The sequence below is a fragment of the Stigmatopora argus genome, chromosome 17 (assembly GCF_051989625.1).
Source record: "Stigmatopora argus isolate UIUO_Sarg chromosome 17, RoL_Sarg_1.0, whole genome shotgun sequence".
Taxonomy (NCBI): Eukaryota; Metazoa; Chordata; class Actinopteri; order Syngnathiformes; family Syngnathidae; genus Stigmatopora; species Stigmatopora argus.
Genome location: NC_135403.1, coordinates 11,203,748 through 11,221,132, shown reverse-complemented (window position 1 = coordinate 11,221,132; position 17,385 = coordinate 11,203,748). Strand labels below are relative to the sequence as shown.

The following is a 17,385-nucleotide window of genomic DNA, read 5'->3' as shown; positions in this document are numbered from 1 at the left end:
CCATTTGTCCGTCCCTTTCTGCCGCATGTCAACGCGGCCGGGCCAGCTGGACGGCTTTTGTGATAGAGTCGCCATGGCGACGCTAACTTCACCAGAAGGGCGGGAAGGGGGGGTTCGCTATTGTCGCCCGGTTGTTTACCTCCGTGGCCCCACGCTGCAGCTGCGACGGGCGACACCTTAACGCACATGTGTCAAAGTGGCGGCCCGGGGGCCAAATCTGGCCCGCCGCATCATTTTGTGTGGCCCGGGAAAGTAAATCATGAGTGCCGACTTTCTGTTTTAGGATCAAATTAAAATGATGAGTATAGATGTATATTACATTTCCTGATTTTACCCCTTTTAAATCAATAATTGTAATTTATTAACCCATTTTTTCTGTTTTTAGTTCAAAAACCATTTTGTAAAATCAAAAAATATAAAAAAAGCTAAAATAAACATTGTTTTTGATCTATAAAAAACTGAATATTCAGAGCTTTTAATCCAGTTCTTTGAATCCATTTATAAAAAAAAAATCTAAATATTATTTCTAAAATGGTCCGGCCCACGTGAAATCAAGTTGACATTAAAGCGGCCCACAAACCAACCCGAGTCTGACACCCTTGCCTTAACGGCAGCCTGCCAGCCCGCAAAGAGGGAAGAATAGCTCCGCATGGGCAAAAACAAGCTCCCAATCGCCATGACGATGGAAACGCGCTTGTTGTCAACTGTTTCCAAGCCGCATTTTATGTTGTTTTTTTTATGTGAGGGTATAAAACGCACAAAAACTCCACTAACCGGTTGGTTAAGGGCATTTTTTTGTTTCTGGGACGCCGTCTGGGCGTTTCACAGCGTGTGACATTACACGGACACAATGAAGGCCAGCGATGTACGCCGAGTTCAATGTCACCGTGACTCACAACAAAAAATACTCGTATGGCTCAAGACAAACTTGTGGGAATTTTTCCCGTTCCTCTGACACCGCCACTAGTCACCTGACGTCGTCCGCGTGGTGTTCGAAATGAGCCGAGGGGGTCTGAACGCTCCAGATGTCTGAGCGCCATCAGACACAATAGCCCACTCTGTGTGTGTGTTTGGAGCAGGTTTTATGGCACTATATTTAGCACGTAGAAAACTGGGCCACTTGTAAAAACAGACTGCTCTTAAAACTGCTGCAACTTGTACATTTACGCTAAGCGTAAGTATAGGGATATAACACTTGTTAATTGTTGTGAGGGGGCGGGCTGGAAAGTGTCAACAGTGGATAGCTGACACCAAATCAGGGCTTTTCAAACACAGTCAATGATCCTGTTTCAGTCACATTGCCAGTGGGGCTGCCATTCACTCATTTTTATCCTTACAAGGGTTGCAGGGGGTGCTGGAGCCTATCCCAGCTGACTACCGGCACCAGGCTTGGGACACCCTGGAGCCAAGGAGACGGACAATCAATCATAGTTTATGATTTAGAGCAAGGGTGTCAGACTCGCGGGCCGCTTTAACGTCAACTTGATTTCACGTGGGACCATTTTAGATATAATATTTAGATTTTTTTTAATAAATTGATTAAAAGCCCTGAATCTTCAGTTTTTTTTATCGATCTAAAACAATGTTTATTTTAGCTTTTTTAAATATTTTTAGATTTTACAAAATGATTTTTGAACTAAAAACACAGAAAAAATGGATTAAAAATGACAATTATTGATTTAAAAGGGGGAAAATCAGGAAATGTAATATACATCTATACTCTTCATTTTAATTTGATCCTAAAACAGAAAGTCGGCACTCATGATTTACTTTCCCGGGCCACACAAAATGATGCGGCGGGCCAGATTTGGCCCCCAGGGCCGCCACTTTGACACGTGATTTAGAGTGTTGCATGTTTTGGGGGTGTAGGAGGAGACCAGAGTACCCAGAGAAAAGCCACACAGGCACGGGAAAATCATGCAACAGTGAGAACCGACCCCAGAACTGTGAAGCTGACGTGCTAACCACTTGCCCACCCGCTATGAGTAACGCCTTGAAGTTGCTAAGTAGTACTAGTGAAAGTAGTAAATAATAGTAATCAAGTGTTTTGGTTTGAAATAACAGCTTTCAGCCCAGAGTAAGGCCCGACCTAATAAATAATTCAGATAGGAGGGTGACGTCACATAAATGAGACATTCCACACTTCTAAAGAAGGTCATTCTAAAACAAGCAGAACAGTTCCGTAGCCTTGAGAAATAACTGCCCGTGACAAACGAGAATTTCAGTTTACAAGCGCCAACATGGCCAGCAGCTGCGTGCCATTCACTTTCTACTTCCAGACGAGCAGGTTCCCATTTTCATCCAATCACTGAAAGCACAAACAAGCATATGTTTTTCTCTGGTTCTTTTCCTGTTTTTTTCTTTTTTTGAACTGCCCGGGAGTGACAACATCAGGCTTTTGTTTAGAGGCTGAGCCCGAGATAAGCGGCAGGAGGAGGTGAGCGAAAAAGGAGCAGTGGGAAGTTTTCCCAGCCCTTTCTGTGTCCTTGCGCATTCCAGCTGCTTTGTGGTGCAGAAACCCGAGCGCTGGCTAAGCCCGTCGCGCCCACGCATCTCACGCATGCTTTCCCGCTAAGCTGTTGCCGGAGCGCCCGTCCACCGCTCCTGACACATCGAGGCGATGTTCTTCTTACAACTCTGGCGACGATGCCAAAGGGGAGAAGTAAGGGGAACGGTATGCGTGACTCAACGGTGACCGGGTTTGGACACGTCGATTGGGAAGAGGACGCCGTCGAGTGGACGAAAAAAAGTGACGGGTGAAACCGACTTGGGTAGAATGACCCACGCAAGTTGACGCACAGTGGTGGAAAAGCGTTAACTGGGCTTAAAAGCCTGATGACAAACTGCTTTTGTGAAAAACACGGTCAGCTCAAAGGGTGTTGACACTTTTGAGAAGAAGGGGAAAAAAGAAAAGGAAATGGGCTTTTAGTTCCATATTTAGTGATTAAAAAAAAACAAGAAATTCCCAGTTGAATTGAATTTATATATTGATTCGTAAATGGAAAGACTATTAAAATATTTAGTTTTTCTTACACAAACTCAATACATTGAAATATTTTTATAATTTAATGAACATTGTTTTATTAATGATTGGTTATTTTAAATGTTTATGAATATTTCATTTTCCAGCGGATAAAATAAAAACAAACAAAACATGAAATTTAGATACCATGAAAATGCAATTATACAATTTTAAAATAATTCCTCTTAACACCTGATATGTCCCCAAAAAACAATAGTCGGGATTTATTTATTTATTTCATTCCTGGGTTGTTATTTACCATTTCACTAAGTTTAAAATATATACATATTTCTTGACACCCCTGGACATACCCCCCCCCCCCAAAAAAAAAAAAAAAAACAGGGGGGAAAGTACTTAATACCTATTTTAAAAATGATCTAAAAATGTCAATATATTGCACTTCAATTCAAATACATAAATCATTTCATTTGTACGACTAAATTTCATCTGCAACAAACAAAAATGTCTTAATTTTGGTATAATCTGGATGTATTGAAAACACATTATGTTATCAAAAACCACGTTTGTCAAAACACTACGTTAACCGTACTTTAAACATATTTTTTACCTTTGCACTTCAAGCATTTTTTCCCATACCAAGTTAACCAGGTTAGCCTCCATGAACGGTGGCATTCAAAGACCTTTTCCTGCAAATTTGTTAGCGTGGGCTTGAACGTCACATGAGAAGCTGCCTGCTAGCTCCATCTAAAAGCAGCAGCATGTGGTCAAAAGTTCACGTCCCAACCCCCCCTTCCAACCAAAGACCACTCACGATTAAACGAGTCATACCCCCCCCCCCCCAAAAAACACCAAAAAATATCGGCAAGTCCTTTTTTTTTCCTATCAACACTCATTGAGAACCGCTGTTAAACATCAGCTTCAACTTGCCCGCCTACTCGCATTCCTTCCCCCTTCATCCTTTTTTTTTTTTGACGTTCTTTGTCCTGACCACTCGCACATGGTTGAGGCTAGGGGGGTTTGTGGAAAGGAGACACTGCAATGGCGGGGTCTTAATCCACAGCCGGAGGCACCGGTTTAAAAAAAAAAAAACATCTGGGTTTGGAAAGCTAACGTCAGAAGGCTCTCTGTGTGTCCACAAGTGAAGGACGGGAGGGGGCGCGGGCACGGAAAGTTGAAAAGTTTGCAGAAAAGTGCCTGCATGAAGCGTCTCGACGTCCGAGAGGACGCGGGCCTCTCAGGTGTGACTTTTCGCACCCCCATTTTTTTTTGCACGGGGGTTAAAGCGGGAAAGGGGAGGGGGCTTACAATGGCCTGGCCGACATTCCCACTCTCCTGCCGAGAGCGCTCGTTTGTCTCCCGCATTCCTTTGCCCATTCATCTCATTCTCCTTACGCCATGGAGGAGGGGGTCTTGAAAACTCCCTCCCACAGAAACACACACATAAGGCCCAAAATCCCCCTTCAGTTTTTTCCTTGCTTGGTTAGTGAAGCAGCAAAGAGGGAGGAGATGCTTTTTTTTCTATTTTTTTTTGCTTGGGTTGTCTCTCAATGTGCATCGGGGCTGAGCTGTGGCTTATTTTTAATGATGGGTTCAAAAAGGAGACAAAAAAGTAGGCGGGGCTCGCAGACGACGCACACACAGACTACTGTAGGGACTTTCACAGAGAGGTCTTTAATTTGCCAGCCCTCCCACACGGCAAAGGCAACGGCTGCAAAGCAGCCACTTCTATGTAGAACCCTCAACAGCAAAAAAAGCACTGACCCCAGATCAGCTACCGCAGCTTGTTCAAGCTACTTTGTCACCAGAACATGTTAAAAAAAGGATTCGGTTTCATTGCAAATACGTATACTGTGTGGATGTGTGTTGTTAGTTTTAAAGTTTGGACTTTAGAAGGATTCAATTAGTCTATTTTGATTGGCATTACAGTCGACAGAAAAGTATTTTAGGGTCATTTTTTTAGAGTTTTTGACCTTTACCAGTAGTTGAAATCTAAAGAAAGCAGGATTTGTGCTTTAGGTTCCATATATTTGTCTTTAAGATAGCGTACGAACAAATGAAATGATTAATTTTGAATATGAAATGGAAGAGGGTATTCAATTTGGGAGTTTTAAAGTCAAAGGTCACAGAGGTCAGAAAAGTAATTTTGCAATAACTTAAAAAAAAACAATCTAAAATTGTAGGGTAGAAAATATGAAGAGAGGTCAGATTTCAAATAGGTCAGAAATATGGTGATGCTTTGAATTTGGCTGATTAGACTGCATGGCTGTCTCAGGGTGCTTCTCTTTTTTTAGGTTTAACCCTAACCCCAAAACACAGATTATTTTGTGAATAATCAACTGCCAATGATGACAAAACTCCCTTTTTCCCATCGAAATGGACTATTGAGTCAATTGGCAGCCAATGAGTTAAGGCTTATCCAATTTTTCTGTAATCTCCCCAAGTCACATTTATGTGTTGTAGAGATTTGGGGGATCATCCAGCGTCTTCACTGAGGAAATCCTTTGCGTTTCCTTTTCCAAAACATAAGCATGAAGGACAAGAAGCAAAGAGGGCGGGAAGAAGCTGATCCAAGACGCCGTTGGGCCGACTCGGCCCTTCTTTCTTTTTTCCTTTGGCAGGAAAGCACCCTGCGAAGCGATGCAAACAGGGAGCGACCGTTCTTTTGTGTCCACTCCCTCCCCCCTGTCCATCTGACAGCACAGGGACAGCAAGGGCGGGCAGAATGAGTGACGTTGCGTTTCCTGTGTCAAAAGACATCCAAACATCGGCTCCTTCCTCTCTAAGCGGTTGTCCTCAAAGTCCGACAGGAGGCCCTAAATCGGGCTATGTAAAAAGTTGATATTTTAAAGTAAAGGGGAGGGGCTTAATTGATATGAAATGTTAGATCTTGAGATAGGAATTTATCTCTCTCTCTATTTGTTTGAAACAAGTTGCTGTCAGATGATGTCTGAGTGTCCAATACTTAAATGAGGGGACACACAGTTGAGCCTATGACGACCTCTAGTGGACAACTCGCTCACTCCAAGGTGTCTCAATTCAGGCCTGCATCAGCAGGTTCATTGACTTGGAATCATAACATTGTTACCAGGCATCAGAAATAATCCATTAAAGAGCCCAGATTATTTTAGAGGGGCCGTAAATCTGACTTGAGGACGTAAAAGAGATGCTGATTTTGTGATTGTGTAAAGTGCAAGTTCCCACTGGCTCACATTCTCAGACTGCCGTGACAGGATGAAGTCATTACTGACACGCACGCACAAACATCAGCATGGATGGATTTATCTCAACAAGGATCCAGTTTAGACCTGAAGCTGAAAATGCAAACATGAATGCAGGTTCTAACAGCAGCCAATGATATAAGAAGCTTTCACCATATCCCAGATAGCCGCTGCTACATGCTAAACTTTGAGTCAAAGGATAAAAAATATGCAGGAGGCGTTCGGGTTGTCTCTTATTATCGTTGATGCACATCTCACCTGTCTCCACCTGGCCTTTTTCATCCCCGCACATACCCATAAACGCCCCCCCTTCTCCTTTCAAGCATCAAAGCGAGTGGAATGACAACATTAAGCAGGTGCGAGTGGAAGCGAGCTGTTTAATTCTCGCTTTGAATAATAATTCTACCCAAGAGGCGGGCGGCTTTGATGGGCTGACACACAGGTGCCGCTCATATGTACCGCCACCGCCGAAACCCAGCGTCATGCAGGCCTGTAATTAAAGGCAAAGGGGGAAATGGGACTGGAAGGGGAGATTTACAAAGACATTCTTGCGGTGGGCTACTGCACATCGTTTGATGTGATTAACGGCAGGTATTTCCTCTTCTAGTGTCTGTCCACAGCACAAAGTGATGGCAGGACATGCAAATCTACATCATAGTTGTCATTATGTACTAGCTAGCGCAATACTAGAAAGCTAGACATGATCAACGATTGTTGTGACATCACAACCAGAATTGCTGGAAAAAAGGGGGCGTTCCCTGACCAGGACTATACTTATAACCTTAAATTGTGTAGATCAGTGAACGTGAAGCGTCACTCCCCCCAACACAAACCCACACAGATCAAAATAGCATGCAGCCTGGAGTTCCCAGCAACCTCATAGCAAGCACAAATAAGTTCATCTTTGAATTTTGGCAAGACTATCGCTATTAATAGATGATGACGTCAAACAAATAATGATTTAGTTTCTTCTTCCTGATTCATTTGGAACCAATGGATTTTAAAATTTATTTTAAAATATGTAGTATTAAGAATATGTGATATTTCTATTATTACTATAACATATCGCTAAAGCAACTTAATAGCATTTTGTTCACATTCAGAATGAGTGAACAATAAAACAGGGATGGGCTCGGAACTGATATTAAACGAATACTAGCATGTATTAGAATATAACTTCCGTGCTTGTTTTCAAAATTAAAGCATCACAAGTTCAACGCTCACATCACAACTTACTTAAATCCAACGACCAGTTAACTCTATCCTTTCAATAAAATGAATGTAGCAGGTAAAATGCAACAACAACGCTATATAAACACTTGGTCGCGTTCACTCACACGCGGCATGCTTTTAATTTGAAAGCAGCCTTACTGCGCTTCCTTGCCAAAACAGCCGGTAGGCAGAACTGCGCCATAATATCCAAGTCAAAACACAGCCACTCTCGCCTTCTTTCTTTACTTACAATAGCGAAGCCAGTCATCGCAAACGCCGTAGAAACAATGGAAGAACAACGCCATGTTGGCAACAAAATGCCAAGATCAGCAACGCCCAACCGGCACAAGGAACGAGCCTCGGGAGTGTGTGTGACGGTGTGACCGGCTCATGTGTCGGGACACGGACCCTCCCTCCCCATCCCTAGCCAACACCCGTGACCCCCACCTTCTACTTATTATTTCAAGCTGACCTTTTATTATTCGGATAAAAGTCATAAAAATAATACAGTCAAAATATCATTAGGAAAGGGAAAAGGCTTAAGTTGAGAAGGTAACACGTGTAGTGAAAAATGACAGCCAACTAACAGTACTGCGGTGTGTGACACTGCAAGCCCGAGGAGGGCGCTGTTGCTCAAATTATGGTGCAAAGCAGAACAAAAGCAAGTCTACTTAAAGTCTACATTTAATAAAAAGTTACATTTTTTTCCCAATGGTGATCCATCATGTGAATAGAAACTAGGAATTTTAAATATATTTGTGAAATTTGACAATTTGGACTGAGGACAAATCTAATAAACTACTATTTGATTTTTTTTAAAGACCATATAACGAATTTAGGGTTGTACATATTTTTATACAAAAGTTGAAATGCAGCTAAAAATAATTACATTTTATCGTGCATATTCTATTTTCAAGTTATTTTATATGGCATGTATTACTACAAAATAAAATGCCCATCTGTCCCCTTTCTTTTGTCTATACATGTGCATTTTGTATTATAATGTAACAACAATTTAAAAAAGCTCTGAAAAGGGAATTCAAAATGTTAATTTAACACATTTTAGCAGGTGAATTAACTTATTCCTTCTCAAATACTATCCAAGTTATGACATAACGCCAAGAAATCATGGATGCATGTTCACCAGTACATTTCTCATATATATTGCATGATCTTCCTGAATAGAAAATTCCGACTTTGAGGAGAATAAAAGCAACGACGCAGCCTCCATTTATAGTATATTCCTAAGTATGGATCTTTTATGCATACCCAACTCAAGCACACACGGGAAAAGATGACATCAAGCGCTCTAAGTTTTGAAGCTACAGTTAATATTGATGACCTTCAATAGCCACGGTTGAAAAAAAAAATGGCTGCTTTGATCACTTGCCTTTTGAACATCAAGTGACTGCGGCACAGGCGTAAACAAAAGTATAGGGACAGCAAGGCTGGGAAAAAAACATACCTATTTTGTAACATCGACATACAAGATAATGAAGCTCTAAAAAGAGTTCATTGATTTGCTCTTGAGGTATTTTAACGTTATTGAATTTAAACAAGGTTCTGCCCTACAAGAACTCATAATTGAGGTGCTTATTATTAAAAAAAATGAACGAAAGCGAAGAGTTCAAACGCTTTGAGCTGATAGATGGTCTTCATTAGCCGCCTCCCACCTCAGGGGACGGCGTCTCAAAGATCAATAACCAGCAATCAAGTGAACGCATCGCGAGCTTGCTGTAATTGAGTCCTTATCATAGACTCCAGTGGGTTGCTGGTTTCATTCTTCAGGGGTTAATTTCGGATTTAAGGCCTCCTCAGAGGGGTGTCGTCAATTGATTAAAAAAACAAAAAAAAAAAACTAAACAGTGGATGTTAAATCTTGACTTTTAGGATTGCAAATGACCACTTTTGGAAGGTTTTAGTCAACTTTAGGGGTTATTTAAAGACAAGCTCAAAGGAAACTCAGTTCAAGTAATTGGATGTAATTTAATGTCCATCATTAATAGACTCACTAAAAAAGTCTAAAGAAGCCATTTGATTTTCAGGCAGTATTTTAGGAGGACTTCAAAGGCGAACTACTTTAAGATTTTGATTGATTACCAAATTAGAACAGATTAAGGACACAAAATGATAAGAATTTCATTTTTTTTGCAATGTTAATTGCATTTTACTACATTATTAAATAAACGTCTAATATAAGTTTTCACTTTGAGTTCATTCACACCCAATAAATTGATATTTTCTGGACCCTTACTTATAAAAATAAACATTGGCAGGCATCTTTTTCTTAAATAGAGTCCCAAAAACTAAAAAAAAGCCACGTACCAAAACACCCTTAAAGTCATATAACTTATGTAAATGTTTTATGCGGAAAATATTCAAGTACTGTGCGGCACATTTAATTTCCAGCATTAAATTAAATGAAGCGCTCTTCAACAGATCAACTCGGGTTATGGAACACCCCCTATTTAAATGGCAAAGTCTCGCAAAACAAAAAAAATGACGACAAAAAAAGGAAAAAAAACATAAAAAGCAACTCACTGGCCTCACTCATCATCAATACTGCATGCGTGCGGCAGCACTGCAGACTATCGGAGATTTTTCTAAACACAACTGGGCCAAAACCTGTTGGCATGCTGGTTTGATGCCTTGCCATAAATCAGTGCCACAAGATCAGCGCAAAAACCATCTATATTTTCAAGGTGTAACCAACCATAAAGCAACCTGCAGCTACCTGGCTTTGAGTCAGTCTTTTTATTTCGGGGTTTGTTATTCCTGGCGGAAAAAAAATTGATACTCGATTAATCGACAATTTTTAGTGTTTAGTCGATGAATGGGTATGTTATTTTTGGACTAGTAATAAAACTGGCCAATAATATGTAAGTACCATATTTATATATCGCAGTGGAGTATATGTTCAATTTTTGGGAGGCGTTTTTTTAATTGATCAGAAACAAAGACTAAGCACTATAGATGTTAAAGTAATAATAAGAAAGGGGAATGACAGAGAAAATAAGCACAACCACGATATGAAAAAAAGTGCAAATTATAGTCCGTAGAATACGGTATCTAACATGTAATGTCAGAATGTTTTCAAAAGTAGATTTTTGACAACATGTAGTTTTTCTCAAACTGTGAGCCTTAAATATTTGTCAAATAAAGACATCATTACTGTATGTTTAACCTGCCATGGACGACATTAGACGTCCAATCCATTCAAACTGGGAGGGGCTAATGGCAATCATCATCCTTTAGGACAGGGGTGTCAGACTCGGGTTGGTTCGCGGGCTGCTTTAACGTCAACTTGATTTCACATGGGCCGGACTATTTTAGATATAATATTTAGATTTTTTTGTATAAACGGATTAAAAGAACTGGATTAAAAGCCCTGACTATTCCGTTTTTTATAGATCTAACACAATGTTTATTTTAGCTTTTTTATATATATTTTTAGATTTTACAAAATGATTTTTGAACTAAAAACACAGAAAAAAATGATTTAAAAATACAATTATTGATTTAAAAGGGGGAAAATCAGGAAATGTAATATACATTTATACTCTTCATTTTAATTTGATCCTAAAACAGAAAGTCGGCACTCATGATTTACTTTCCCGGGCCACACAAAATGATGCCGTGGGCCAGATTTGGCCCCCGGACCGCCACTTTGACACATGTCCTTTAGGAGTTCCCCACAAATGCTAATATAATGCATGCAAGACCAACCTGTGCTGCTTTGGATGGTTCTGACTGTGGTGGTAGTGCGCGGGGGCGATCCTCCCTTCTGATTGGCCCCACCTCCACCTCCACCTCGCCCGGACGCTTCCTCCTCCTCTTCCTGCGAGCATCCCTTTTCGATGGCTCGTACGTAACTGTGGCTGCGCATGCGGAAGCAGCCGGGCACGGGCAGATCCAGCGCGTCCACCGCCTGCGACTCCATCTCGCTGAACACCGACTCGCACACGGCCTCGATCTGCCCGTTGACTTCCACTTCGCTCACCTAGCAATGAAGGAGGAAGACACTCGTGAGAATGTACAACATAATAAAAATGTGCGGGATAGAGAAATGAAAAGGAGAATATTAAATGTCAGCGCAAAAACATTTGATTAACGCTTCGGCATGTACAAACAATAATAAAGTCGATATTGCCAAGGACGTCGTGTGTCTTGAAAATCCAAGCAGTGATTCCTAAAACTGGGATACGTCTACTTAGTGTTTCTACATACAAAATATTCAGGTTATGAAAAGCTTGATGGGAAAATATCTGTCCTAAGATATGAAAAATATCCAATTTACAAAAAGTCAAATGAAATCATACAACTGGCAAAATGTAAATACACATCCAATATATATATACGTATTTTTTATTGTGATGGTGAAGTTGCATTGGCTATCTTCCAACAACCCACTGGCCTCCAATTGGCTAGAAGAAAGCTGGCAATGAATTCCTGATTCACATGTGTTTACGAGCTTGTTTACATATGTTTACTCAGCTGCTATTCACAATTCCACCGCACTGGAAAATGCATTTTTAATTAATTTTAATGGCTTAATAAATAATTTTCAGATATTTTCTATATATATTAACCACCTCACTGGTCTCCAATTGGCTAGACGGAAGCTGGCGGTGAATTCCTGTGTTTACAAGCCTGTTTACGTATGTTTACTCAGCTGCTATTCACAATTCCACCCCACTGGAAAATGACTTTGCATTTTTAATGAATTTTAATGGCTTAATAAATAATTTTCAGATATTTTCTATATATATTAACCACCTCACTGGTCTCCAATTGGCTAGACGGAAGCTGGCGGTGAATTCCTGTGTTTACAAGCCTGTGTACGTATGTTTACTCAGCTGCTATTCACAATTCCACCCCACTGGAAAATGTCTTTGCATTTTTAATGAATTTTAATGGCTTAATAAATAATTTTTCAGATATTTTCTATACATATTATTTTTTTGTGCAGGACATATGCTACCTTAAATTACTTTGTTTCAACCCTCTATTCCTTTGAGTGAATTTTAATCAGGGCCTACACTCATCAAAAGTGGAATTCAGTTCAATCCTGAATTATTCATGACACCCTCAAGGCTGCATGTTTATTTGTTTTAAACGTCTCTCTATATTCTGTTTGACCATGCAAAATTCCAAAGAGAAGAAACGGGCAGAGGTTAAATACGGCTTGTGCCCATCATCGGGTTTAATTAGTTATCCTAAGCTCCGGCAGAGCGGCACTCGTACACAAAGGCTCTAATTGGAAGATGAGGGGCTTAGTTCCTATTCAAATCTGGTTGGATGCTGACCTGATTGGGAATTCAAGAAGGAAAACCTTGCCCAACGGATCCTCACCCACCTTTTGGTTCAGTTGCTGCCAATCCTTTTGGACTTGGGGAGAATTTTTTCAAAGGAATTTCTAACGACTTTTAAAATTAACTATTAACTCTTGGTGCAATATCGCTTCGGTTAGTACATCTGTCTCACAGTTCTGAGATCAAGGCTTCTGACCTTCCTGTGTGGCTCATTTTAAACCCTTTTTAGTCCATTGGGGCAAGAACTGATAAAAAAAGTAATTTTCCTTTAAGTAGTGCTTTGCGCCACCTTATAGCATTTCTGCACAAAGGAACTATTTTGGCATGAGTTGAAGAGCTTCTTGTTGAAAAAAAGAAGTGTTTTGTCGCCTCCTTGTGGTCTATAACAGTATTTCCCAACCAGGGTGGTACAATCGTAATAATCCAAGAGAGAAATGTCAATATTTAGAGATTAAAATTGAACTATTACGAGGTTAAAATTGAAATATTCAGAGATTGTACTATAATAAGATTCAAATCGTAAGATTAAAGTCATTTTGTTGCTTATTTTTATGTAAAATAAAGTAAACCCTTGATTTTCTGGGCTTCAACTTTTGTCGACGTTAAGTTTGTGTGAACACAAAACGGCTTTTGGTCGAAGTAATATTGGGAGGAAAAATTGTCGTAATATTACGAGATATAAGCCATTTTCCTGTTTTTACGGTATGTGAACCGTTTGTTTTTTGGTTTCAGGCACATCGACTTTTGGCGACGTTAAGTGAGCACACGTTATAGTGGGAGAAAAAGTCAAAAATTAAAATAAGGTTAAAAAAAAACATTACATTCATTATTCTAACATCAGTCGAACTGAAAGTTGTTGACGTTAGATTTTGGAATAATTTGGTGGTGAGAACAACTTTATCATGTGACTATAGGTGACATAGTTTTTAAATGAGAAGATTTTCAGCTAGTGGTGTGCCTTGAGATTTTTTTCCGTGACCCCATTTTAAGAAGAGACGACGTAGGAGGTGTATGCATGAATAACCTGGCTGATGGTGCTCATGGCTCTCATGTAGCTCTCGTTTCGGGAGCGGAACTTAGGAGAAGCCAGCAGTCCCGCCGGGTCCAAGCTGTCCAGGCTCCTATTGATAGAAACCTCGCTCACCGCCCGCAGATAACTGTGACTCCTGATCTGCAGCTTGGGCGAGTGCTCCGTGGAAATCCTGTCACGGGAGAGAAGGGGGGAGAGGGGTTAGGGGTGCCGTGGCTTATGATAAAAGCACAAGCACAAAGGGGAGGGAGAAACTCGGCGAAATGAAGCCGTAAGAATTTGGGAAGGAAAAAAAGAATAGTATTTGCAGAACGATACGCATCAATCCACAACTGCTTCAGGAGATACTTTCTGCTTATCTTATCGCCGAGAGCTGTTGAGAAACCCTCACAATGGCTTACAAGAAGCGTCCTTGGAGGAGGTTATTTTTTCTTCCAAATACTTAACAGCAAGAACACTCACACGAGAGTACATGGCTTACGGATTGCGACAAAATTTGAGAATCCCTGACAATGGATGGAATATTGACAGTAAATTTCCCATTGAGAAATTTGTTGTTCTGCAGCAGGAGTGAAAGGGTCAGATTTGCTCATAGCAAAAACCGGACCTGCATGGATCTCCAAGAAAGAAACATTACGATAACAATACACCATTTTTTAAAGGTACGAGCAATGCTAAAAGAGCAAATACAACAAATACCATCAACACGTTCCTTTCTGAAACTCTATTATTATTAATTCTATTAACTCTATTATAAAAGTGGTTGGACAGGGCCATCATATGCCATAACTGAGACAAATCTTGGATACAATTCAATGGCCTAAAAGGGCTAACACGCATTCATTGTGTTGTCAAGGATGAGGAAAAGGTGCCTCATTAGAGCTCTCCTGCCTCCAATCAATGTGCACAGCATGACTTTCTTGAGTGTGAAACTGTGTGTGTGTACAAAGAACATCAGGCATCTGTTAGATTGAATCCAAACAATTAATACAAGAGGGTAAATAAAGCCTCCTCCTTAGGTATATTAGCTACTACCATTTTGCACAGTTTACGAAGAATACTAGCTAGAAAACACATCTAAATATCATCCATCGATTAACAATGTGGCTAAATGGGATGTACAAATTCATTTTTCAAGTCAGATTCCGATGAATGGTCTCACTCCTCTATTGCAAGAGCCATAAACAATTCATATTTTGAAATATTATTCCTTGAGAGCCATAGTCAGAATTTAAAGACATTACAGTAAGACAGATGAAAATTTGTGCAAAAGACAAATCGTACAAAGATATATAATTAGCGATGCTAGAGGTAGTGTCAACACCACAGTGACACTCCTATTGGTGCGTTTGGGACTGTCACCATATTTTAAACTCACAGGGGAGCCACATACGGCTTGGGAGCAATAGGTTCCCTACCCTGCTCTATTGGAACGAAGAGGTAGTCTAATACAGTTAAGCAGAAACTAAGAAAAATAGGGGAAAAAATCTATTATTACTGCTTTGCCAGAGTAAAGATCTAATCATAGCAAGGGAAAAATTGAGCGGGGAAGGACATGAATGACACAAAATGTGATCGTCCCTAATCTGAAATTTCTTCTTTGAATAGGTGATGTGAGGAGTGCTTAAAATGTCTTCCTTTCATTCCCAATGCAACATTTCCTACTTTGCGCTTCACACTTCCCAACGTCGCTCGCCCGGCCTGTGCACTCTTGGGGCTTGATTGAAGGAAGCAAAGAGGTGATGCATGACTGAGACCCCGACAGCAATAATAAGACCGGAAGCCTGAAATGATCAGCCACCCGGCGTGACAGTGAATGGCCAAAGAGAAAAATCAGGTCAAAGAACACTCCACCAGGAGTCTTATCTCCAGTTACATGTGGTTCTGATTTCCCAGTGGGGCTGATTATGTACGGGCCGACCCGATGATGTGCATTCAAGCGACCTGAATGGATAATCACCTTCAATTCACGGGGGAATTCAGCCATTCCCGGGGGAGGGCTTCTCTGGGAAGACGTGACATCGACGGACCTCGCCGTTATTCCCGTCAACTGATTAACATCATCGTCTTTACCCGAAGCTGTTCTCAATTTAATGCCGGTTTTCAAAGCATCCCGGAAAATCCGTTCAAACTATAACCCCTTTTTTTCCCACGAGTAGCGTATAAATCCATCAAAACACTCACTTGAGCGTGGTCATTTCGGTGAGTGACGGTTGCGTGGCCTTCAGGTAACTGGCCCGCCGTGCTTGAACCTTGGGGGAAGGCTTGGGGCTGCAGTCGGAATCGCCGCTGTCGTCCTCGGCCATGGCTTTGATGTAGCTGCCGCTGCGCATCCTCCGGCAAGGGATTTCGTCGTCCTTTCCCAGCGGGGAGAACGCGCCCCACTCATCCTGAGGCACCTGCGGAGTGGGAGCAAGCTTGTCAGATACACTGTCCAGCAGAGATAAGCACATTTGAGTTGGTGGGTTCATAAAGTGGAACAAAATACACATGGTGAGTGGTGGTACAAATGTGAAGGGGAACCAGGCGCGAAGACTATGCTCCTTAATCCCTGATCAAACAAAATCCATGAATCACCCATGGGAAAAGTGATTCTAAAATGATTAACCTGAATCCTAGCCACAATCTCCCTATCCTAACTACTAATATCTCGATTCCTTCTCCTTTCCCGAACCCAAACTCCTTGGATTTCCTTACTGTATTTTGCTGTTTAATATACCCCCCGCCCCATTTAATATAGGCGGGTATATTAAACGGCAGGGGTATATTAAATGGCGCACAAACGGGAGGCTCAAAAAAGCAAAAATCCTTTGATATACCCGGGTATATTAAACGGCAAAATACGGTACCCTTGACAAAATCCCTACTCCAATTCAAGCCTCACTCAACCACAAACCTAAGCCACCTTTAACCAAACTCCCCTACCCTTTTCCCTCTTTGACATTCTCGCCCCTGACCCAAATACAAAAGTCTGTTTCCCAAACTTTGACCACACTTAAACCAAAAAAAAAGCTCCACGAGAGCATTTTTCCAACTTTGGTCGACGTCTTTGCGTCTGTCCTCTAACATCATCGATCGTTGGGAAGTACCCCGGCCAATACCTTCTGCTCGACTGACTTTTCAAACACTCCAAGAACGCTAAAACCAAAGTCCTCATGAGAAAGAGGAAAAAGTCAGGCAGATAGGGACAAAGACTGGCTTGATTCAGCATAAAAAAGTAGCTTGGAAATGTGAGCCAAACAAGCTCTGAAATCAATGAGAGGCATTAAACCCGGAACACTTCATAGAGCGAGCCTTCACTAGGCAACGAGACTTGACCTTGACATCAGCTAATGTATTGAGAAAAGACTCCCTATTTCACCATTAGCTAAATAAGGTCACGTTTAGTAATCATATCATTCCTGCAACGTTGGTTTGGCTATCCTCCAAACATAGCTGAAACCATCTTGGTGAGAAACGAGAAGAACAAAAGAAGACTTTCCTCATGTGTCGTTTTTTTAAGGGTTGGGGGGGCTAGTTTCTTTGGTCCCACTTGCTTCTTTATTTCCAAATGCTCTTAAAATGCGACACCACACTGAACTTTCTCTCCCTCTTTTATGCCTCCTTACCCTGTTTTCCAACTTCTTCCAC

The 17,385-nt window shown here is 41.1% G+C and overlaps 1 protein-coding gene across 1 annotated transcript in view; it reads right to left on the bottom strand.

Moving 5' to 3' along the window:
* dlgap1b (discs, large (Drosophila) homolog-associated protein 1b) overlaps positions 1-17,385 on the bottom strand; it is a 110,712-nt gene that overhangs the window by 12,811 nt on the left and 80,516 nt on the right. The window contains exons 12-14 of the mRNA XM_077623922.1: positions 15,940-16,154; positions 13,750-13,927; positions 11,140-11,413 (exon numbers count right to left, since the gene is read on the bottom strand). Of these exons, the coding sequence (XP_077480048.1) occupies positions 11,140-11,413; positions 13,750-13,927; positions 15,940-16,154 (667 nt within the window). The remainder of the gene's footprint in view (positions 1-11,139; positions 11,414-13,749; positions 13,928-15,939; positions 16,155-17,385) is intronic.